This window comes from Hemitrygon akajei, chromosome 7 (genome assembly GCF_048418815.1).
Source record: "Hemitrygon akajei chromosome 7, sHemAka1.3, whole genome shotgun sequence".
NCBI lineage: Eukaryota > Metazoa > Chordata > Chondrichthyes > Myliobatiformes > Dasyatidae > Hemitrygon > Hemitrygon akajei.
Window position 1 is genome coordinate 26,482,464 of NC_133130.1, and position 26,306 is coordinate 26,508,769.

General features: G+C 39.2%; 1 protein-coding gene across 9 annotated transcripts in view; it reads right to left on the minus strand.

The window, feature by feature from the left end:
- Positions 1–9,286: 9,286 nt before the first annotated feature.
- The window catches only part of birc6 (baculoviral IAP repeat containing 6), a 246,679-nt gene continuing 229,659 nt past the window's right edge, over positions 9,287–26,306 (minus strand). For all 9 annotated transcript variants that reach the window (XM_073050528.1, XM_073050534.1, XM_073050532.1 and 6 more), the window contains 6 exons: positions 25,664–25,881; positions 24,438–24,599; positions 21,407–21,484; positions 19,019–19,207; positions 11,576–11,710; positions 9,287–10,133 (listed from right to left, as the gene is read on the minus strand). In XM_073050528.1, coding sequence (XP_072906629.1) covers positions 9,948–10,133; positions 11,576–11,710; positions 19,019–19,207; positions 21,407–21,484; positions 24,438–24,599; positions 25,664–25,881 — 968 coding nt within the window. In that variant the 3' untranslated portion in view covers positions 9,287–9,947. The remainder of the gene's footprint in view (positions 10,134–11,575; positions 11,711–19,018; positions 19,208–21,406; positions 21,485–24,437; positions 24,600–25,663; positions 25,882–26,306) is intronic.

Consider the following 26,306-nt stretch of genomic DNA (forward strand, 5'->3'; position numbering starts at 1 on the left):
AGAAGGGAATCCCGGCTATTCTCTCGATTAGTTTTTGTTCTTTAAGGGATGTCCCAAATAAATGGTTGCCCCACTTAACCGGATTCATGTATTATGTTTGCTATCCTCCAGTCATCTGATGCTTTATAAATTAATAATAAATTATTCAATATGCGTAGCAAAACGTCTGCAGTCTTCCTGGGATTCTCTTGTAGTGCACCTGGACCAGAGACCCTTTTGTAATTGAAGTGCGCTCAGTGCATTGTTCGTCATTCAATGTCATGTCCATCTGTTCTGTCTCACTGGTAAGCTATTAAAATAATTAATGTTCTTGTAAATCCCCAATCATTACCTGACTTGCCTAACTCATCTCAACTTTCCTTGTTTTTCATATTTAGTACTTTATGTATTTTTATGCCTTTTGAGTTATTTCCAATTTCTTTGTATTTATTCTTTCTGTTCACACACTCCTCTCCATATGTTCTTAAAATATGCCCCAGTCCTAAAATATGTAGTCTAAAATATGCCTGAATCCTTTGGGACTGAAATTTGAATTGTCACATTCACCAAGATACAGGGAAAAGTTCGTCATGCTTTCTGTTCATACAGATCAGATCATTACATTGTGCATTGAGTTAGAACAAGGAAAAACATTAACAACTAGGCTTCATTCATTTAAGGGCCCCATGAATGTTTGTAATTTTTTGGTGTAATATAGTTTTCCCACACACTAAAAAAATTTAAATGTCACCATTGTTTAACCTCATTATCAATATTGATAATGACGTTGATCTTCATAACTTCCATTCTCAGCCCACTTTCTCAAATTGATTAACCCATTTCGCCTTCCAAGTGTCTTCTCTGTTGTCACCGTATCGTGTTTCAGTCGTTTCGGCCTCGATGTTTTCCTATGTTTGCTTCTGTTAACTAGTAATGGTTCATTACTAGATCCAACAGCAAATCCTCCCTCAGTGGATACATTGGTTTCAAAAGGAATCCTGAAGACATTATAAGAATTCACCCACTTTCCCTATCTTCTCAATCCAATCAATTACTATTCGGGTGGATGAATTCCTTCATGATTTTTATTGTGTAATTTGCTCATTAACTAATTTGTATTATCTTTTTTTCCATTTCTTTTCTATTATTTGGTAGTGTCTGTACAATACCTATTGGTATGATGGGTCTTTTATTATCTTTTATCTTTATCCATGCAGATTCTGTTTGTCTTTAGTCTCACACATCCCTTGTTCCATAAGCATTACCCTATCTCCAAAGTGTACCACTTCTCGCTTTTAATAGCCAGCCCCAACTTTCTGTATATAAAATATTTTATAAATTTTATAGATTTCAAAAAAGAAAAAGAGAAAAGGGGAATTATATTTTTCTAAAGAAGAAACATAAGAAAGAGTAGTATTTTCAATTCTTGGTGTTGTAGAGTTTAACCTGAAAATGTCTCGTAACAAGCACTTAAAAAGCAAGCTGACTATTTTCACCTTTGTTGGAGTTTGCACTTTGTGTGAGTGTAAAAATTCAACAAGGGCTCATCCAGAAATTCAAATGATAAAGGTACCTCAGCATTCACAATTTATGATAATTTTTTTCCAATGCCTTCACAAGTACAATGACTTGGATAGGCTGGGTGAGTGGGCAGATACTTGGCAGATGGCGTTTAATGTGAATAAGTGTGAGGTTATCCACTTTGGGAGTAAGAACAGGAAGGCAGATTATTATCTGAACGGTATAGAGTTGGGTAAGGGAGAAATACAAAGAGATCTAGGAGTCCTTGTTCATCAGTCACTGAAGGTGAATGAGTAAGTGCAGCAGGCAGTGAAGAAGGCTAATGGAATGTTGGCCTTTATTACAAAGGGAATTGAGTACAAGAGCAAGGAAATCCTCTTGCATTTGTACAGAGCCCTGGTGAGACCACACCTGGAGTATTGTGTACAGTTTTGGTCTCCAGGGTTAAGGAAGGACATCCTGGCTGTAGAGGAAGTGCAGCGTAGATTCACAAGGTTAATTCCTGGGATGTCTGGACTGTCTTATGCAGAGAGGTTAGAGAGACTGGGCTTGTACACGCTGGAATTAAGGAGATTGAGAGGGGATCTGATTGAAACATATAAGATTATTAAGGGATTGGACAAGATAGAGGCAGGAAATATGTTCCAGATGCTGGGAGAGTCCAGTACCAGAGGGCATGGTTTGAGAATAAGGGGTAGGTCATTTAGGACAGAGTTAAGGAAAAACTTCTTCTCCCAGAGAGTTGTGGGGGTCTGGAATGCACTGCCTCGGAAGGTAGTGGAGGCCAATTCTCTGGATGCTTTCAAGAAGGAGCTAGATAGGTATCTTATGGATAGGGGAATCAAGGGATATGGGGACAAGGCAGGAACCGGGTATTGATAGTAATTGATCAGCCATGATCTCAAAATGGCGGTGCAGGCTCGAAGGGCCGAATGGTCTACTTCTGCACCTATTGTCTATTGTCTATTGAAACAAAAAAAATTGCCCCAGGTCTAAGATTTTAAAGAGGAGAATTGCCAATTGAGTTTGTTTCCAATTGCTCCCGAATCAGTGGTGAATATGTAGCTATCAGTGAATACACGATAAGCTTTGCAAGTACCGTCTTTTGCTGTCATAATGCCTTCCACCATTTTATAATCCACACATACACATGATTGGTCACTCAATAGGGGATCTGGAATATTAGAGTTGGGGGAGAAAAGGGGGTCTTTCCTAGTAGGGTGCTGGTGACTAGTGCTGTTCCACAGGAGTTGGTGTTGAATCCAAGCAACACACACAAAATGCTGGAGGAACTCAACAGGCCAGGGAGCATCTATAGGAAAGAGTACAGTCAACGTTTTGGGCCAAGAACCTTCATCAGGACCGGAGAAAAAAAAATGAGGTGTCTTGGCCCAAAATGTCGACTGTACTCTTTTCTATAGATGCTCCCCAGCCTGTTGAGTTCCTCCAGCATTTTGTGTGTGTTGCTTGGATTCAACACCTACTCCTGTGGAAATTCAGAAATCGAAGGGGCGAAGAGACTTACAAGTCCTAGTGCAGGATTTCCTAAATGTCAACTTGCAGGTTGAGTTGGTAGTAATGAAGGCAAATGCAATGTTAGCATTCATTTTGAGTGGACAAAAATATAAAAGCAAGGATATAATGCTGAGGCTTTATAAGGTATTGGTCAGACCACAATTGGAGTATTGTAAGCAGTTTTGGGTCCATATCCAAAAAAAAGGTGTGCTGGCATTGATTGGAGAGGGGTCCAGAGGTTTATGAGAATGACCATGGGAATTAAAATTTAACACACAAGTAGCATTTGATGGCTCTGGACTTGTACTCACTGGAGTTCAGAAGAGTGGGGGTAGCGGAGCATCTCAATGATTATTGAAAGGCCTATACAGAGTGGTTGCAGAGAAGATGTTTCCAGTTATGGCAGAGGCTAGCATCAGAGGGCACAGCCTCAGAACGAAGGATGTCCCTTTGGAACAGAGGTGAGTAGGAATTTCTTTAGCCAGAGTGTGGTGAATTTGTGGAAATCATTGCCGTAGATGGGTGCGGAGGCCAAGACATTGGGTCTGTTTACAGTGAAGGCTGATAGGTTCTTAATTATTAAGGGCACGAAAGTTTATGGGGAAAAGGCAGGTGAATGGGGTTGAGAGGAAAAAGAAATCCACCATGATTAAATGGTGGAACAGAGGCTGAATTCTGCTCCTATGTCTTATGGTACATACACATAGAACTACTTTAAAAAACACACAATTACATTTAAGTGACATTCACTACATCCTTCAGATGTAGCAAAGCATTTTACTTCATTAAATTACTTTATAATCATAGGTATTAGATAAATCCAAAATGTATCTCTTCAACAGAAAATGGGAAACCAGATGCATCACAGCAAGGTATGGCAACTGTTGTGCCTAAGATCACAAGAAATTGCAGAGTTGTGAACGCAGCTGTGGTAAACTATGTGTATAGCTGTCTGGACACGCCCCCTCTGCTGACTGCTCCTGTGGCTCCTCCCACAGACCCCTGTATAAAGGCGATTGGAGGCACTGCTCCTCCCTCAGTCTCCAAGATGTCATGGTCACGTTTGCAGCTAATAAAAGCCTATCTTTTACCTCCCGTCTCCAAGAGTTATTGATGGTGCATCAGCAGCCCAAGCCATCACAAAAACTAGCACCCTCTCTTTTGCCTCTGTCTGCACTTCCCACCACCTGGGGAAGCAGGACCCCACCAACCCCTGCAGAATTTTTAAAGTAGTGACAATGGGGACCTTCTACATCTACCTCCAAGATTTAGAGTTTTGTCCAAAAGGCAGTATCTAGATGGGGCAGAGGCTCATTGTTTATGGTGTCAAGTGTCAGGCTAGATTGAATGTTTAACTCACTTGAAGAACACACAGCTTTGTGACACTGTGGCTGGCACATTATCACTGAAGGACCTATAAAACACAGTGAGTCACTATCTTCTGGAAATGAGAACACAACACTGGAGGGAAATAAAAATTGCTTTAAAATCTGTTCTGTTAAGTGAATTTTCAAAGCACCTCCAACGGGGACTATTTATGCCCTCTATTGTGGACCTGTACTCTTCCAGGTTGAAGAAGAGGGCGGGGAACATCATAAAGGACTCCTCCCATCCTGCACACGGACTTCTACTTCCGTCTGGTAGGCGCTTCAGATCCCTCCAGACTAAGACTAATAGGCACTGGAGAAGTTTTTTCCCTAATGCGGTCACTTTGCTGAACAGTTAACTGCCGGTTAACTGTCGGCTAACTATTACTTGGATTGCACTACCTGTATGTATAATCTATATTTTCATTTATATTTATCATTGTTATGAGCAGAGAGACAACATCTGCCGGAAGTAAATTCCTTGTATGTGCATAGGTACTTGGCGATTAAAGTCTGATTCTGACTCTGATTAGAGTTCCGTTTGAATTGAATTTCTGCACCAAAGGTTTAACAACATGGAAGAAAAATACTATTTATTAATATGACAACATCTTGCTTTAGAAGTTAAAGATCTCTTTATTATATGTTACTGTATTTTTTCACTGATCGTGATTCATATTAATCTAGATTTGAAATCAAAAAACTATTTCTGAATTAATGTACAACATCAAATTGGCAGAAATGCTTACAAGAAGTCAGTAAGGTTTTTTTTATTGTAAGGGGTATGGAGTATAAGTGTAGGTGCTACGTCCCAGGCAAGGTGAGACTGCTACAATAGAGGGAATAAACAAGTCAACGTTTTGGATCAAGACTCTGTCTTGATGAAGATAGGTTCCTGCCTAGTTGATGCAAAAGGCCAGAAATACCAGTCAATGATGAACACTCAATGTTTATTTCTAAAACATTTAGTGGGTTAGAATTATGAAATCCATCAACATAAGCTAATTTTCCAGTGGACCAATTATATAATTCATTACATTATTCCAATGTTCTTCTTCTAAGTAAATTTGTTGAAAGATCCAAGCAATTGTTTTGACAAGTCTTCTGTTTCTGCCCTCAGGAAAGATTTTTTTTAACTTTTATAACAATCAATATTTCAAATTAATCAGATTTCCAAATTAAGTACAAACTACATGAGAGGGATAGATAAAATTTGATATCTAAAAAGTTTCTCCTTCCCATTAGTATTTGAAAATTAGTGGATTATTGCATTCACTCAGAGAAACTGAATCAGAATACTACAACATAGTAGGACCAGTCTATGCTAGTTGTCAACATAATCCCATTCCCCACTTATTTCCATGTAACCTATTCTCTTTCATATGACAATCTCTTTCAAATGCTGATCAACATTTAAGACACTCTTAGATAGGCCCCCGATGAAAGAGAAATTGAGGACCACGTGGGGTTAGATTGACTGTGCTTTCTGTTCTATCTTCCCCTGATTCTCCAATCATCCATTAGTATCAATTTACAGAGCATATGGGAGGAAAACAGAGTAGCCAGGGAAACCCTTGTAGTCACAGGGAGAATGTACAAACATACATAGGGAACACTTGAGTTAGGGTTAAACCTGGGTCCATAGAACTATGTGGAAGTCAGTGCTACCCTAGAAGCAACAAACGGTTGAAGATAATTGAACCCAACCCCACCCCAGACCATTTATTTTTCGTCTTCTACCAATTCCATCTGCCATCACCCACACATTCCTCCCACGAGGTCCGATCCCTTTCCACTCTGTTCCCACTCACCTCTCCCCCTTCCACTCCTATTAGACTCCATCATCGGCTGCCCTTTGTTGCTTCCACCTATCATCCCAGCCTCTGTCACCATTTCCACTCTACCATCTGCCTATCACTCCTCCTCACCTGCATCAACTCATAATCCATCCCTTGTCACCATTTTATATTACCCATCTCCTCTATATCTTTCAGTCCGGATTGGGGAGGGGGGTCTCAACACAAAACATTAAACTTATTTCTCACCAGAAATCTTGACTGACCCACTGAATTCATCCAGCAGTTTTTTTTTTGTTTGTGTGCCTGATTCCAGCATCAGCAGTGTCTTGTAACTGCCTGAGAACTAGGATGACTCCACGCAGGCGATAGCTTCTAATCTCTGATGCTTAACTGACGGAATGGAGAATATTTTTGCCTTAAGGACCAGTCATTTTTCACTGGTGCCACTTAAATTTCAGATAGTCACAAAAAGACCAATTTCCCTTTTGTGAAAGCATTGACTTTGTCCTGTTACATGCTGCCAAAAAGGGAATTATGTATATCAAAAAATAATAATTAGACTAAACTCTCTATGAATGTGAATCAGAATGAATTAGCTGGATTGACATTCATTAGATAAAATTTCCTTATAAAGCATGTGTTCAGGAATAAACAGTGTATAGGTACAGGTATAGCAAATTTTAATTTGCCAATATTTCAGGATGAAACCCTGCATCAGGAGAAAGGATGTAGAGGGAATATTAGCAGTACAAAGAGCCCTTTATTAGAGGCAAATTTCCTTTCCACTCCCAAACACCTTCAGTCTTGTCCCCCCCCCCCCCCCACAAACATACGGATACTGCTTGAGCACGGAGCTCCAATAGTTTGATTTTTTTTTACTCCACATTCTAGCTTTGCAGTCACTTATTTTAATGTTTTTTGTCAATACACTAAAGTTTGGATCCAACTGTCCACACTTTTGCCACTCCCAGTAGATACCATAACTAGAAGGGGAAAAAATTCATGTTTTTATGTTCCACATTTCTCAAAGCCCATTTTGGGTATATACTGTGATCACTATAAAAGACACCTTGTAAAAGCTTTTCCATACTTGTCCTAGCTTAATGCCGTAAATAAAGCTTCCCTGAGACCAGTAAAAACTGATCCATCCAATCTCTACTTTATTTCCAAACACAGCCAATATTATATTTTGCTATACAAATACCATTTATTAAAACATGATAATCTACAAGTACAAAAGTGTAGTATTAATTAACTACAGAAGTAGTCAAAATAGAGAATACCATTTTTTGATATTTCAATACTGACGGAATTCTCATAGATGCAAAATCAGTTAGCATTTCCAAATAATTTATTTTTATATCACTGGTCTGAAAAAGCATTTTATTTTGTGCAGTTAATCTTCCATCAATTAAGAGAGTAATGTCAGTCCTGATACTAGCAATCATTGGTTTAGTGCATTGATTTGCAAGAATCCATGTATAGCCAGGTACATTGAGGTCAGTGCAGTTATTAACCTGTGTGACAGGTCGTTGAGCCTTGAATAACTGATAGCTGGAACTTAACTAGGTCAAGTACGAATAGAAAACATTACCAGTTCCTATGAAAGTGAGATTAGGGGAAGCTCCTTTGCATAGAACGAAGAGCTTCAAGATCAGAGGGAACCAACAATCAATAAGGCTAACTTTAAAATGTTAAAATAGTTGTATACTTCCTGCATCTCTATGTTATCCAATGGACCCTAGGACTGAAATTGTTTTAGAGCTCTGTAGCTATGCAGGAAGAACCCCCAAGTCCCTAAATAAAAGTTGTTGAACGATACAAGAAGATTTCATAGAGGCCAAATCTTAAGTGGGGAGATATCTTGATACTGATATGCACCAGATTAAAATCTCCGTATTATCTGTTTCTCAGACCACTCTTCCTGATTTGCTATACGAATAAGCCATTATTTGTCATGAATGGCTGTTTTTTTTTTGCTTTCTGAACTGATATTAAGTAGTCCGCTTTGCTTTTATTGCACAATTTTAGAAATAACACACTACAAAGCATTTGCCTTCCTGAAACTGACACTTGTAAAATGTCAGATTACAACAGCTCATCTTTAGGACATTGGTGGGTAAGTTGTACATAGAAATCAAGTTTATACACATCCAACCCAAATCGATAATGTAGACATGCAAAAACATTGCTTCCAATAACTCCTGCCAGGGCTACAAGCTCTAAGGAGTGGTTATTTAAGGATAATGGGCAATTCCATGGCAACATAGCAACTTGAATCACTTGAGAAATGTTATGATGCCTTGTCAGGGAACACCAGACCCAAATCCAATTACATTTCTCCAGTTTTGATGCGGTGCTGTGTGATTCATTCAGCCAGGCTACATAATATACACTTACCCCTCATCCATTTGTCTGCACCTGAACATTCGCTCTGTACCTAACTTCTTCCAGCACCTTTGAAACAACATCAACTTGAAACACAAGCTCAGTTTCACTCACTATAGGTGTTGAATATTGCTAGGATGTTGTTTTGTAAATTTAATTCCAATTGTTAATGGAAATATATAATTGACTACTCCCATTAGCTCTTTGCTCCCTGTTTGAGTATTTAACTTTGCTTTTCCATAAATCTCATAAACCTTAGTACAGTTATTACATTTTTATAGCTATTTTTTGTTTACTAAATGCTAAAAATCAGCAGGTTGAACTAATACAACAGTGCAGTCACTATGTGTACGATTATAAAAAGTCAAACATTAATGCAAGGCTTCACAATACAGGACAGAAACCAGCATTAATATTAGAGACAGTAGGACGAATCAAATGGAAATAGAACTTTTTTAAAAATGTGATGAGTTTCCGTTTACCAGCCACCAAGCAGTATCCAGAAAAAAATGTTTGATGATTTGAGAGCCTCTTAGGATCTGAACCTTGTGAGAAACTGAACCCTATCACTCAAGAAGATTGGCAGTAATATGCCTATCATTTTGAAAAACCTAAAAACAATAATATTCCCATCGTTGGCTAGATTGTTGGTGTAAGGCTACATTTTAAGAATGCTGTATTTTAATACTTGCGGTTTCAAAACTCCAGAGTCCAATATGTATTCATGTGAACCAAAGTAAGTTATATTTATTAAAAAATTTAAGACTCATCATAAAAACATTCATGAATTCAGTAATTAACAGTACTGTTAACGTACCAGTAATCAATCGTAGCTGAATAGAATGTTCATTTATCTTTTATTGAAGTTACAGAAGTTTGTAGAAATTGAATATGAGCAATATGGCCAAATGTTTTATCCAAGGGATAGGAGGAGGGGTAGAGGGATGGGGGAGGCGGTGGGCTATCAAACCTAAGATCTGTGTTTATTTAAATAAGCGAAGTATCTATCAGGATGACAATATATTCCTGGTTACAACTGTCCTCTAACGGTCAACTGAAATTAACATTCGGTAAACGTTCTAATGTATTCCCTTATATCAGTGATTTATCATTCTGTCATCAGTGTATACATGAACAATTTTTTCCAAACATACCATGTAGTGGTTATGTCACAATTGAAAAATAAAAGCACAAAAAAGTTTACACTCTTTTACAGGTAAATAAAAGATCATATTGATTTAAACAGTTTTACCTTTAAGGGCATAGCATAGTTCAATTTTATTACCTATTACATAATTAGCTTCTTACATACAAATATTGACAGATTTTGGCTTGTGCTTCAAAGCCTTTTGAGTCTTTCAAGTCCATACAATGCAGATCATAGTTTGACATCACTTGGGGAGTGGTCTCTGCTACTGCCGGCTCGCTCTTCGCCCTCTGATATGGATTCTATTTCACCTCTTGCAGCCCCTTCACCTTTCTCCACCATCTCATCATACTCTGGCTCCAGGCCCTCTGGGCAGGGGAGCTTTAACAGCTCTTCACGTAATTGCGTAGTATGACGCTGTAAGACAATCAGCAGACAATCAGTAAAAAAGTTTGTGGTTGATTTTTGGTTGTGTGCATTCTTTCTAAAAGATTCTCATAAAAAGTCAAATGCTTAAGTGAATTTCTGGAAGTCCATTAATATAATTGAGACCACTATGAAAATGCTGCTCAATTTGTTCGAAAGGGACATAAACTACTTAGATTGGTAGATAGAATTGGAACCAGGCTGAATTCCTGCCATTGTCTGTAAGGAGATGGTACATTCTGTCCAAGATAGTATGGATTTCCACTGGGTGCTCTGGTTTCCTCTCACATCCGAAAGATGCATGGGTTAGTAGGTTAATTGGTCACATGGGTGTAATTGGGCAGCACAGGCTCATTGAGCCAGAAGGACCCGCTACCGTGCTGTAGTTCTTAAAAAAAAAAGTTGAGCAGCGCAGTGGTGCAGCTAGCAAAGTTTCTACCTCACAGGTCTAGCAACCTGTGGGTTCAATCATGATCTGTGGTGGTGCATGGAGTTTGCATGTTCTCCTTGTGAATACATGCATACCCCCACATGCTCCAGTTTCCTCCCACATCCTAAAGATGTCTTTGAGTTAATAGGTCATGGTAAATTTTCCCTGGGAGGAAAAAAAAATACCCCACATGCTGGAATCTAGAACCAACGCAATTTTTGAAAGATCTCAGCAAGCAGAGCAGGATTTGTGGGTCTGTCCCTCTGCAAATGATGTTTAGGCACTCAATTCTTTCAGGTTTCTTTAAATTATCGAGTGCAATGCGACAGTTTATCTAGGATCTGGGGGGAGATGATGGGAATGTGGGGAAAATAATGGGATATATGTAATTAGATGCTTGGTGTGGACATGGTTGAGTGAAGGGCCTGTTTTCATGTTGTTTTACTCTAAGGGCAAAGACAATATTTTACTCTGGATACATCAACAGTTTTATTGCTAAATTTAAAAATTCCTCAATGCCATCAAAATTCTGACCTCCCAGAAGCCCTACCCTCACCAATCCATGCTGACGTCTCCCTAATTGTAATTAATATTCATACTCTTCCCTCTTTTGTGGAGCACTGGTTGTAGCTCAGCTACTTCAATTAATCAAGAAGATTAATCATACATTTCTATTTTGTATCACATCAATAACGTTAATCTAGGTTTTCCTTTAATTGGAAATGCAAGCTTTAATCTCACATAAACAATATAACTTTTACTTAAATAATCTGAACACTTCGCTTAATGTTTTTCAGCTACCAAAGCATGGAGATAATCAAGTCACTGATTGGTCATTAGTCTGATTCAAATGGTATGCTTTGACCTAGAAGTGTTGTAATTTTTGGCTAAATCTCAAGTAATTGAACTAAACTAGTGGAGTTTCTCCTTGATGACTGGATTCGTTGTGCAGTAAACACAAAGTTTTGCTGGATGCACAAATAACCACTTTCCTGAACTCTACCTTCAAGGCAGCTGCATGATGTGACATTGTCCTGCCAACACGCTTGTCACTGCTGTACTGCTGGATGTCAGCAATCCACTCTTCACACTGGGCCATTACCTCGGCTCTCTTCAAGTAAAAATGTTTGTGTATCACCTAGAACAGAAAAGCAAAGGAAATAACAGTATAGCACAGTACATGCAGCCCACATGTGCTCCTCCTATGCATCATCCATATCCCCCATTTTTTTCAGATTGTGCCCATCTAAAAGCCTCAATCTCCACCAAACCACCTGATTCCACTACAATGCCTCGTGACCTATTGTAGTCATCTGCCACTGTTATAAAAAAATAATTGCCCTCCTTTTAACCTCCCCTTCTAACCTCAAAAACAATTCCTCTGATGTTTGACATTTCTACATGGGGAAAAGATTCTGATTCTGACTATCAAGTACTAATATCACTAGTACAGTTGTGCTTCAACATCAATAGTTAGCCATTTTGCTCTTAGGTGGCCACAGTTTGTCCCACTCCACACAATTCAGCAGGTGCTTCAGTGTAGTATTGAGGAAGTTCTGTACTGATGGTTTCTTTTTGTTAAGACATCAAAACCAAGGCCTGTCTACCATCATGGGTAGATGTAGAAATAATCTTGCCATATTATTCTTAAATCCAGACTGTTCTCCTTGCCGGTTTGATCGATATACAGCCAGCACTGATAAATGACAAAATAATTACATTGCAGTTTGTGGATCTTGCTGTGCAAACCTTAGCTGCTGCATTCCTATACCACAACAATTACAATACTTCAATAGTACTTGATTAAAAGTGTATTAGGATATCCTCAGGTTACGAAAGGAATAAATTGTTTCAATGTATCACTAGCAATCTACACATTATGCTATTCTATAATGAGAAATTTCACTGCAAGAGGCAAGGCACTGCAAGACAAACAAAACAGGTGGTACAGATGGAGTGCACATTCCCTATTATTTAATTAATGTTTTATTGTTGGGATAGTTGCTTTCAATTTACCAGGGAAATTACTATAAGCGCATAAGATCTATTATGAAGACATGTTTTTTTAGCAAATTCCCAGTATTTTTAATGAAGTCAGATTTTTTTGTAATATTGGGAAAGGTAAGTTCAAGAAAAAGGACACTTTGCTAATTTATTGGCCTCTTTTTTCCTCTTCTTCACCTTACATTTTCAAATGAAACACGTCATCAAGAAGAAAATACAACATATTGCACATGTTACCAGTCATACTTGAACAGTCTAGTAATGTGCCTCACCAGCAAAAGCCATTATCTGCTAGAGATGCACCAAGAGAAGTAGTGGTCAAGGGGTCTTTGAGTGATCATGAATAAAGTTTGAAGTTAATAACTCATCTCCTTCTACCTTAGGCCACTAACTTATCAATCACACCTCGTACATGACTTCCGAGTGCTTCTTGAGATCTCAATACAATTGCAAAAGTCCCTTCTCTACTTTGAGCAGCCAGATTACCAGGAATCAATAGGAATACAGCATTTTTTCCATGGAAGTTTGCCTACAGTCAAATCTTTTCCTGTCTACCTGGTGATTGCTTTCCCTGACAAAGCTGAGAACAGTGTCTGCGAGGAATCTAGCATCAGACGTACAAATGACATGGCCTGCCCAACAAAGCTGACTGAATGTATACTAAGGTCTCAGTGCCAGACACTTACTGGTTTACTTATCTTTCCAACAAGTTTGGAGGTCAGCATTCATTAAGTTGACAAAAATATAAAGGTAAGGGTGTACTGCTGAGTTGGTCAGACCTCATTTTGTAATGTTGTGATTATTTTGGGTCCCGTATTGAAGGAAGAATACGCAAGCCTTGGAGAACGTGCTGAGAAGGTTCACAAGCATGATCCCAAGAATGAATCCTAGGGCACAGCCTCAGATTAAAGAAATGTTCCCTTAAAATCAAAATAAGGAGGAATTTCTTCAGTCAGAAGGTGGTGAATCTGTGGAATTCATTACCACAGAGGGTTGTGAAGGCCAAGTTATTGGGTGCACTTAAGGCAGAGGGTGTACTTAGCCTCTTGGTTGGTAAGAATGAGGGTTTGGGGGAAAAAAAAAGCCACACAGAATGGCACAGCAGGCTGGATGGGCTGAATTACTTCATTCTGCTCCTGGTCTTACTTTGTGGAGACGTGCCAACTCTTTATTGCCAAGACATACTTACAGAAGATCTCACACTTGACAGTGATGAACTTCAGCACAAACCCACAGACTCATTTGCTCCCATTTGAAAAGAGGAGGATATTCTAAGGAGCATGCTGCAATCAAAACCATCTTCAAGAGGGGAGATATTTGATAGTGATTACTGCAAAGGCATCTCCCTGCTATCCTCTAAGGGGAAATTTACTGTTGGAGTCTTTCTCAACGATTTACCCCCAGCACTCAAACACGTTCTATGTTGAAATCAATAATCCTCCTCTGGTTATACGACAAAATAAGGAGTTCTCCCACATGTTCATTCAAATATGTCTGTTATTTCTTGCATTTCTATAACCTCCATCTTCTTTGCAATTTGGCAAACTTTTTTTTTTATTATTTGGGAACTTTGAGTTTTTTTTAAACTCAAAGAATACAATTCAGATCACACCCACTAACTCACTTGGTTGTGACACTGTGTACAACAGTTTCACATCCATTCAATTTCCCGGTGCTTATCCTTTTGCACTTTATTAATGCAGGAATCAAAGTCACCTAGCAACCATCTCAAATCATGTTTGAGAAGCTTAATAAACAATCCCATTTCATAAAACTATCCTCAGTTCAAAAATAACTTATTTAAAGGTTCAAATGTTCTGCTGCCACTTCTATAAATTTGTTCTGTCAATTTTTCAAAAAGGATTCTTTCTATGTTGAATATTTTTTATGGCATTTTGTTTTAGCAAAAACAGTTCTGAAACTGTTCCATTCTCCTAAGACCAAATTTAAGAGGACTCACTCAGAGCATTGATATTCTTTGGAAGGTTATTGGTCATAAATATAAGAAAAAATAATAGTGTCATAAGTAGTTTGAACCAAGTTAACATTTGCTGATAAATGTGTCTGAATATCAATATCGATGAAGTCATTTCAATTGCATTGATTATTTAGTTTTAAGTATAGTTCAATTTCGGGCAGGTAGGGCTCATCAGCCTTGGACGGCAGCCCACCTAGAAGAAGATAAACTCTGATTTTAAACCTCCGCTGCCTTGCAGCCATACCCACCCATGGGAAAGGCTTCAGGAGTAAACCCCAAGGAAGAAATCCGAATCCTGGGTCCCTAGGACAGTTTGATGATGTTTACAACTTCACTCTAGCAAACTCTGTGACGACAGTGGTGCCAAGCTCTATTGGCGCTTGCCCTTCCCTTGGACTACATTAGTGACATGGAGAGGGGGAGCCCGCTGGATGGGCAACAGCCGGTTCTTCAAATCTTCCCGCCCAGGCTTTTCCCTGGAGAGGACACAGTCCACCAGAGGCGCAAACCCATGATACCCTGGGATCGACGGCTGCCTACTACGGTTCAATCGAAATACTTTTAAAATTTGCTTGCAGTTTATTTACTATTGAGTTCAAAAAAATCAGTTTCTGATTTAAAACCAGTATTGATGCAAACGCATGATGTTTTCATATAAATGCTGAAATCCAAGTTAAATTTAAAGAGATTAATATTGGTAAATAATTTTTGAAGGTTCATATAAAGTACGAAGTACATTTATTATCAAAATATGTATTGCAAGGCGATTCATCTCCTTACAGGCAGCCACAAAACAAAGAAACCCAATAGAATCCATGAAAAAAAGATTGTCAAATGCCCAACATGCAAAAAAAAGGTACAAACAATTAAAGTAAGCAAATAATGTTCAGAACTGAAGTTCACAAAGTGAGTTCACAGCCACCAAGCCAGTTAATCATTGCAGCCAGTCCAGGAGCCCGACGGTTGCAGGCCACACAGAGGTGAGTCAACCTTGCAAGCAGCAAACTGAACTTCAACCCATCCCTTTCTTCTGACTCCAACATCCTGAACTTTTCAATCTGGCCTGGCGTTTAAATCAGCCAAACTCTTTATTTGCTCGCATACTCATGACTTGCCCCTTCTATACACTCTTGAGCCTGGGCCTCACCGGCTCAATTTGGTCTGTTCCTGACTTTTCCAATCTGGCTAGGCACATAAGTTGGTCAAATAATTGGCTTGTTCCTCACTCGCATCCTGGGTACCGCCACCTCAATTTTACCTCGCTTCGGTTCTGCCACTTCAAATCACCTCCCGTCCATTCTAGCAATGGCTATACATGGTCTCGTTCCCTGCTCTCAGACCCGGGCTCTGCTGCCTCGATTCAGCCCATACACGCCACACTGCAACCGTCCTGCACTTTCAAGGCTTCAGTTCACACCGCAAAAATGCCAGGTCATACAGGCGCTTCAAAAGCTCAACTCCAAAAGGGAAGTTACCGGCTACTCTAGACAACAAAGATTTTACTTCCTGAATACTTTGAGTGTATATTATGGATTTTGGGCTACTGATCATGAAAAGCACCATGAAATTTCCCTATCAGGCATCACTTTTTTGAAATTGCCTATTTTTATTTCATTTCAAAATTCAAGTCAGTTAAAATGTTGACCACAATGTACACTGAAATATTTTGCTATCTTGTCCAGGCACGTTTAGGCAGGGCAAATGCTGCATGACAGGACAGGTTTTAACATACACACACCGTTCTTTGCATTGCGTTTACCCGAATATAATTTTGCAATCATGTTGATGCCCATGCTCCACACTCATAGTACACCATGTGTGCTATGCCTTGCCAATGTTGCAACAGCCACAATACTTTTGTTAAATCTGTGGTGAGTATTCGCATAAATCTTAAAGACAGTGCACGACTCCTCTTATTAAGAAAGCTTATGAGTCTACCTTGGCTATAAAATTGGCAACCAGGACAAAGCCTGGGCTTCTCACATTGATCTTAGAGCTTGGCTCAGAGATACTCTGAAGTCAATGCCGTTTGCTGTCCCAAGGATATGGTGAGTTCACACGGATCATGTGACAGATGCTAGTTCTGTCTGACCAGTGCATCTGGTTTCTCTGTTTAAAAACAAGAAATCCACTGAATACCCCAATCTTCCTTCAGCTGTAAGACCTGCGCAGCATTACAAGCCTTCCTATACCGAAGCCACCAGAGACATGGAGTCTAGAGGAGGCAGACAAAGATCCCATGATGCACGAGCTAAGAATGGAAACTGACACTGATAGAGATTTTGAACCCTTTACGTCATCTGAGCATCAACTGATAACAATCTGAGTTAAATGACCTGGTCAGAAACTTGGGTCTGTCAAAGGCAAAAGCAGGATTACTGGGTTCAAAACTACAAGGATGGAATCTGCTGTCACCAGGCACAAAAATTTCCATGTAGAATTTTGATATTTGCGAGAGGTGTGATCAATAAATAATTAATAATTTTGTTTGCTGCCAGCAAGTCATTGCTGTGCTTCACCAGCACCATCTAGTAATAGTTGTAGACTTGCTGAACATTATTTTGGGTCATGTTTTACATGACAAGATCCAAACTGTTAATTCAAAAATACCTTTTAAGCAATATTTCAATTTCCACCACTCTCTTCCAAACCATTTTGTTGATCATAAACTTCAACAACACAATATATTCAGATCTTATTTTTAAATGCTAACCATGATTTTATATCATGTGTCTTATTATAAAACTCTTTAATGTTTTGCAGATGTCCTCAGCAATTTAGAGCATCGGAAGAAACTTGCATCTCTGATCTCACCTATATGAAAAATCCCATTTATTCATCCGTTTCTCAAACCAGCCAACTGTTGCCCATAATTCAGAATTCACTACCAGTTCACAACATGTTTACTTCACTGCTGGGCTCAGGTAAGAGAAGAGGTCAATTCTATCACAACCTCATCTCCAGCTCATTTAGAACTTCCACTTTTCAATGTGCAGGTTGATCACTACAGTTTCCAGTTCACTCTGGTCCAGTGGCTTGGGATTCTGATCCAGAAAATCAGCTTTCAATAGACAATAGACAGTAGGTGCAGGAGTAGGCCCTTCGGCCCTTCTAGCCAGCACCGCCATTCACTGTGATCATGGCTAATCATACACAATCAGTACCCCGTTCCTGCCCTCTCCCCATATCCCTTGACCCCGCTATCTATTAAGAGCTCTATCCAACTCTCTCTTGAATGCATCCAGAGACTTGGCCTCCACTGCCTTCTGGGGCAGAGCATTCCACATATCCACCACTCTCTGGGTGAAAAAGTTTTTCCGCATCTCTGTTCTAAATGGCCTACCCCTTATTCTTAAACTGTGGCCTCTAGTTCTGGACTCACCCATCAGTGGGAATATGCTTCCTGCCTCCAGTGTGTCCAATCCCTTAATAATCTTCTATCAATCAGATCCCCTCTCATCCTTCTAAATTCCAGTGTATACAAGCCCAGTCGCTCCAATCTTTCAACATATGACAGTCCCGCCATTCCAGGAATTAACCTTGTGAATCTACGCTGCACTCCCTCAATAGCAAGAATGTCCCTCCTCAAATTTGGAGACCAAAACTGCATACAATACTCCAGGTGGGGTCTCACCAAGGCCCTGTACAGCTGCAGAAGGACCTCTTTACTCCTATACTCAATTCCTCTTGTTATAAAGGCCAGCATGCCATTAGCTTTCTTCACTACCTGCTGTACCTGCATGCTTGCTTTCATTGACTGATGTACAAGAACACCTAGATCTCGTTGTACTTCCCCTTTTCCTAACTTGACTCCATTTAGATAGTAATCTGCCTTCCTGTTCTTGCCACCAAAGTGGATAACCTCACATTTATCCACATTAATCTGCATCTGCCATACATTTGCCCACTCACCCAACCTGTCCAAGTCACCCTGCATTCTCATAACATCCTCCTGATATTTCACACTGCCACCCAGCTTTGTGTCATCTGCAAATTTGCTAATGTTACCTTTAATCCCTTCATCTAAATCATTAATGTATATTGTAAACAGCTGCGGTCCCAGCACCGAACCTTGCGGTACCCCACTGGTCACATCCTGCCATTCTGAAAGGGACCCATTAACCGCTACTCTTTCAGGACTAATATGGCTAAGTTACCAACAAAGAGGGAAGTAACAGACATCTGAAAGCTATGGACTTCACAGTGAAGCACAAAATGCTAAGTTAATTACAAATAAAAACATCCTTAAGCTTCTAACATTCCTTGCTTTCTAACTTACCCATTCTTAGATTGTTGGAGACTTTCAACATGCTGGTTAGTGCATGAAAAGCATCTTTGGACCAAAGTGATGTTATACACAGAAACTCTGAAGCCAGGGAAATTTTTCCCCCCTACAATTTTCAGCACTCAATCTTAAGTAGTAATGTTAGATTGCTGCCTGCCCACAGATAAAACAAAGCTTACCTCTTTAAAGCATGGTGAAGGATTTCTTATTTGCTCAAGCATGGCCCACTTTACAGTTGCTTGTCTAATATTTCCATCATATTCTCGAGAACTCTGAGTGCCACTGGGTGTTCCCCTTGATCTCTCATAGCCAGGCTCATTGAAATATGGTTCTGCCACCAGTATCAAAGATTGGATTGACACCAATACCTGAAGAAAATAAAAGGTTTCACTTTTTCACACTCAAAACTTTTAACATTTTCGTCACTTTATGAATGCTGCTTCACAAGGAATTTGGTACTTTAAAGCACAAATTATAACTACTATGCTGCAGACAAGACATTCACTTTTAAAGTATTGCTTTTTTCTTCCTTGGATAAATCATATTTATAGGAATGCATTGGCACATTTTAAATTGAAGATTATAATGGCAACTTTTAAACAAAATTGTCTTTGCAGTCTATCAACTGCACTAACATTTTTTTTTATTGCAAATCTTTCTAAATTCAATGCAAGCTAAGGCAAACTGAAGTCAGATGGTAACCTGTGCCTGGATTGTAAACAGGTCCATCTTGCTCACCTCAAATTTCAATTGTGCTAGAGGTTTTCACCAAAATGGAACATTGATAGGGTACAGAGATTCGGGTACCACTTAGTAGTTAGCATGAGGCTATAAACAGCTCAGGGCCTTCTGGAGTTTGGAGTTCAATTCCGGCATTGTTCTATCAGGGGGATTTGTACGTCTGCATTGTGATATGTGTGGGGTTTCCTCCCACAGGCGAAAGACGTACTGGGGAGGTTAATTAGCCATTGTAAATTATCCCATGATTAGTTTAGGGTTAGTCGGAGTTGTGGGGTAGTGTGGTTCAAAAAGCTGAAAGGGCCTACTCCATTGTGTATAACTAAAATGAGTAATTCCAAAAACAAACTACTTTATCAGGTACTTTATTCACCTGGGGTTCAAGGGTCTGAATTATCAACAGAGATTGAGCAGAATGAGTAGTGATCTTACAGAGGTATATAAAATTATCAGGGAGATTAACAGGATAATCTAAGATGGACAAATTTGGCTGAAAGGCCTGTTTCAGTGCTCTATGACTAATTTATGGGACAATACTATAAAAATCGAACTCCCGTTCTACAAAAAAAACTCAGTCCTAACCACAAACGCCCAGTCCCATCTTGCATGATGGAATCTTAACACTCTCTGAAGTGATTACTTGCTAGAACTTCAAATTACTTATCAACTACCTGATAAACCTCACTATGCATTAGAACATGAAGCCAAATGGAAGAGACAAGGTACTTGTTGGCAATAATGTTTGCTCATTAATTATAAATTCTAATTATCCATAGCATGTCTTTTCCAGAAATTACACACAGAACTGTCAGCACTTTCCCACACATTTTGGGCTCTTGAGTGGATGCAGAAGTGCTAATCCTGCTGGCTACATTCTGACAGCAATTTCTAGGTTGTTTTCTATTGCTAGAGCCACAGCTTGCCGAGATTCACCACGATAAATACTGGCTGGGAAGCCTGCTCTTAGATCAGACATCCCAGCACGTTAGGCCTGGTGCAGGATCTGAAAGATCATGCACATTAATCCATATTATACATTGCAAGGAAAAAAGGCAAAGAACAAGATTCTTTTTATTTTAGATTTTGTTTGCTGTGTTCATAAGAGTAATTGTTAAATATTACTATTCATGTCAATATTCCTTCTCATGTTTTTAATTTAGTTATTACATTTGGAAACAGTTAAATATTGCTGTATGTCAATGGCTTTCTGATGCAAGATTCTTGTATATTTTAATAAAAATAATTATCAAATCTTCAAAATTCCATTATTTATACTTCAGTTTTAATTAACCAAACTTCACAATACTAATCTTAAGTAAGCTAATGAATCTACTGTGCATTACCTTTAAGCTTTTCCTTCCTAAAATTAGAGATTATCTTGAAAGATTATGACAATTCCCTTGTTTTGTACACAAATCTGTTTAGAATATAAACCAACATACAATTTGCTTTAATTGCTTACTTCATCTGCCTGTTAACTTTCTATATTTGATGAGTCAACACACCAAGATCCTTTATAACCTTTGACAACCTTACTAATGCAGAACCTATCAAACTCTGTTTTAAGTACACCCAGTGGCTTGGCTTCTTCAGCCATTTGTGGCAATGAATGGCAAAGATTCACCACTGTTTGGCTAAAGAAATTCCCTCTCTTCCCAGTGTAGTGCCAATACACATTTGTACAATGTCTAACATCTGCCATTTAAGCAAATTTAAATTGTGAACATAACATTTACCAATTTCTGCATTTCCTGAAATCTTTAGATTTAAAAGGTTCTTTAATTTTCTTAATGAATATCCTAAACAAATAACAAACCATTTATACTTACTTGCAAAAAACTAGATGTTTGAGGATTCCACTTTTCCTCCGGCCTTCCGTGCCATGTGTTAAGAATACTTAAACAGACCTGAAATAAAAAAGGGGAAATCATCCCAGGTGTCAAAGACATGCACAATTATTATCAATATCATTCAACACTAAAATGATTCGGAGGGACTCCAAAATAACTCTTAAGCAAATGGTGAAACAGGAATAGAGGGCAAAGTAACCCAATCCAAAACTGAATTTTTTATATGCAGCACATACAAAATACTGGAGGAACTCAGCAGGCCAGGCAGCATCTATGAAAAAAAAGCATCCTTCAGCAGTACCTTTTTCCTCATTGATGCTGCCTGGCCTGCTGAGTTCCTCCAGCATCATGTGCAGCTTGGATTTCCAGCTTCTGCAGATTTTCTCGTGTTTTTGATTTTTATATAACAGATCCTTAAATGGTTCTAAGCCTTTTCCCCTTCCTCAGCAGAAAATTCAATTCTGTATTTTGTGCAAATGGTGTATATGGTAAATTCACAATTTATTTGTATGATCCCCTTTTGCCTTGAACTCACTGTCACAATTTGACTTAAAATGGCAGATGAATGCTCGGAGCAAAATTTTATCCATAAGTGATCACAATTCTATCTCCTTTACCATAGCATTGGAGAGGGATAAGAACCGACAAGTTAGGAAAGCGTTTAATTAGAGTAAGGGGAAATATGAGGCTATCAGTCGGGAACTTGGAAGCATAAATTGGAAACAGATGTTCTCAGGGAAATGTACAGAAGAAATGTGGCAAATGTTCAGGGGATATTTGCATGAAGTTCTGAATAGGTACATTCCAATGAGACAGGGAAAGGATGGTAGGGTACATGAAACATGGTGTACAAAGACTGTTGGAAATCTGGTCAAGAAGAAAAGCTTACAAAAAGTTCAAAAAACTAGGTAATGATAGAGATCTAGAAGATTATAAGGCTAGCAGGGATGAGCATAAGAAAGGAATTAGGAGAGCCAGAAGGGGCCATGAGAAGGCCTTGGCAGATAGGATTAAGAAAAACCTCAAGGCATTCTATAAGAATGTGAAGAACAAGAGGATAAGACGTTAGAGAATAGGACCAATCAAGTGTGATAGTGAAAAAGTGTGTATGGAACCGGAAGAGATGGCGGAGGTACTTAATGAATACTTTGCTTCAATATTCACTACAGAGAAAAATCTTGGCGATTGTAGGGATGACTTACAGCAGATTGAAAAGCTTCAGCATGTAGATCTTATGAAACAGGAAGTGCTGGAGCTTTTGGAAAGCATCAAGTTGGATAAGCCACCGGGACAGGACGAGATGTACCCCAGGCTACTGTGGGAGGCGAGGGAAGGGATTGCTGAACCTCTGCCGATGATCTTTGTGTCATCAGTGGGGACAAGAGAAGTTCCAGAGGATTGGAGGGTTGCAGATGATGTTCTCTTTTTCAATAAAAGGAGTAGAGATAGCCCAGGAAATTATAGACCAGTGAGTCTTACTTCAGTGATTGGTAAGTTGATGAAAAATATCCTGAGAGGCAGGATTTATGAACATTTGGAGAGGCATAATATGATTAGGAATAGTCAGTATGGCTTTATCAAGGGCAGGCTGTGCCTTACGAGCCTGATTGAATTTTTAGAGGATGATTGATGAAGGAAGAGCAGTAGATGTAGTGTATATGGATTTCAGCAAGGCATTTGATAAGGTACCCCATGCAAAGTTGAATGATAAAGTAATGAGGCATGGGATCCAAGGGAACATTGCTTTGTGGATCCAGAACTGGCTTGCCCACAGAAGGCAAAGAGTGGTTGTAGACAGGTCATATTCTGTGTGGAAGTTGGTGACCAGTGGTGTGCCTCAGGGATCTGTTCTGGCACCCCTTCTCTTCATGATTTTTATAAATGACCTGGATAAGGAAGTGGAGGGATGGGTTAGTAAGTTTGCTGACAACACAAAAGGTTGGAGGTGTTGTAGATAGTGTGAAGGGCTGTCAGAGGTTACAGCGGGACATTGGTAGGATGCAAAACTAGGCTGAGAAGTGGCAGATGGGGTTCAACCCAGATAAGTGTGAGGTGGTTCATTTTGGTAGGTCAAATATGATGGCAGAATATAGCATTAATGGTAAGACTCTTGGCAGTGTGGAGGATCAGAGAGGTCTTGGGGTCTGAATCCATAGCATATTCAAAGCTGCTGTGCAGGTTGACTCTATGGTTAAAAAGGCATATGTTGAATTGGCTTTCATCAACCATGGGAATGAGTTTAAGTGCCGAGAGGTAATGTTGCAGCTTATATAGGACCCTGGTCAGACCCCACTTGGAGTACTGTGCTCAGTTCTGGTCACCTTACTACAGGAAGGATGTGGAAGCCATAGAAAGGGTGCAGAGGAGATTTACAAGGATGTTGCCTGGATTAGGAAGCATGCCTTATGAGAAAAGGTTGAATGAACTCAGCCTTTTTCCTTGGAGCGATGGAGGATGAGAGGTGACCTGATAAGAGTTTTAAGGTGCTTGGAAGTAGGCACAGAGGAGATGTCAGGGGTAAGTTTTTTAACGCAGAGAGTGGTGAGTGCGTGGAATGGGCTGTCGGTGATGATGGTGGAAGCGAATACAATGGGGTCTTTTAAGAGTCTCCTGGATAGATACATGGAGCTCAGAAAAATTGGTTATGAGTAACCCGAGGTAATTTCTAAGGTAAGGACATGTTCAACACAGCTTTGTGGGCCGAAGGGCCTGTATTGTGCTGTAGGTTTTCTATGTTTCTAAGCGCAAAGAAATTATTCCAAATGGAATGAGTTTCTAAAATGCTGGAATACAAATCTTAAAAGATAATTCTATGGATTTGTTTCATATAACTTAAACATATAACACCAATAATTTACTTGTGGAACAGTGCTTACTCTTAGTAGAGATTTATTCAATATAATCATTTTGTTCTCAATCAGCAAGTAAATTTTAACAAGATTACATAACATTTCTTTAAAATGAGTACATTTGTATTTACTTATTATTAACCCACTATATGTTTCCTTACCTTTCCATCATTGTAAAGATTTGGGTTAAATCGTACACTGTGACCGCCTGTGGTCTCCAGGTTGACAAGTGGAGGTGAATTTGGATAATCTTGGGGAAAATATACATCAAATTCAAAGCAACCATTTGCATAAGGTGTATCAGATGGGCCTGTGATAAGAACCTGATGGAAGAAGAGAATCATTGAAATATCATTCTAGTATACATACTGGAAGTTTTATGAACATGAAAAAAAATTGCTGATGCAATGAGACAATTTCATAAATTTGTTCTGCATCACTCATAACTAGCACTGACCAAAACACTAACCAAGTGCCAACAAAACCACAACGCAAAAGCCTGTAAAAGTGGATCTCTCATCACATTAGGTACATTTTAAATATGGGGGGATAAAAGTATGCAGCTCGCCAAAGGTAATTCCATGTAAAGGTGTCATCAGAGAGTCATGGTGAAGGGTCTCAGCCTGAAAAGTCAATTTTTATTCATTTCCAAATACTGCCTGACCTGCTGAGTTCCTTTTATTTAATGTAGAAAACAAACATAAAAACATATTTTGCCAAACAAAAACGAAGTTTGATTGCATTTTCTGCTCCAGACAGATAGCAATTGGTTTATTATTGTCACCTATAGAGATACAATGAATAACTTGGCCCCCCCCCCACTGTCCTTCCTTCTTCCCTTTCTCCCATGGTCCACTCTCTTCTCTATCTGTTCCTTCTTTTCCAGTCCTTTACCTTTCCCACCCACCTGGCTTTTTGTTTCACCTTCTAGCTCGACTTCCTTCCGCTCCCCCCATCGTTTTTTACTGTCATCTTCCTCCTTCCATTCCAGACTTGATGAAGGTCTCAGCACAATACGTTGACAGTTTGTTCCCTACAAACTGTAGGTTTAAGTCAGTTAGTTCCTTAAGGTTGTTACAGCTGGGGGCAGTAATGGGGATAAGATCCCACTACCTATTAAATGCTCCCAATGGCGTGTGCCTCAAAAGCCTCTGACAATCAAGTCCAAGGTATTTGCACTCCTCCAGTATTAACTTTTTGTTTGGTTAGCAGTCCTGTGAATTAGTGAAGGATTTAGACTTGACTCATCAGCAGTCTCAGTGGCCAGGCACTGCAAACTTCATTGATTTAATGGTTCACAGAGTATAATAACATTTTCAAGAAATTTAGATAAATGATTGAAATCAATGTGTAGATTTATAATTTATCTTCACCACTTTACACTTACCTTCATGATATCTAATCTCTCCTCATCACAGCGCACAAATACACTGGATGAAGAGGAAAGAGGCAGAGATGTTGAGAGTGTGACAGCTTCTTGGGCAAGACGTCTGGCTCTGGCAGCACTGTTAGCATCACTAGCATTTTTCACCTGAGACATGTAATGATAGTTTACTTTAAACACCAATTTCCCATCATCATCTTCTGAGACCATCTCGGCAGTATCTGAAAGCAAATGTAAGTATATAATGAGAGAAAGAATGGAATACACACACTCAGAAACAAAACAAGGTTAACCAATGATATGTGGCAAGGAGTAAAACCTCCCATCAATGAGAGAATGGGATTGGTTTATCTAAATATCCCTTTCAGTTAAATTGGACAACATATAGGTCTCCGAGGTAAGAGTACAACAATATTTCACTAAAATTACAGAGGCAATGTTTTCAAAATCCTCTTCCACCACTTTTATGGGTGATCAGTTTTCAGAAATCAGCACACATTGGCAAGGACAGTACATTTTAAAATCCTCTGAGATGAGTTGGGAATCAGACCTTCAACCACAGAGTAGATGAAAAGTTTAATACTCCACATCAACAGGAAGCAAACTCTTTGCACTCAGCCAAGATATTCTAAATCTTTTTAATATT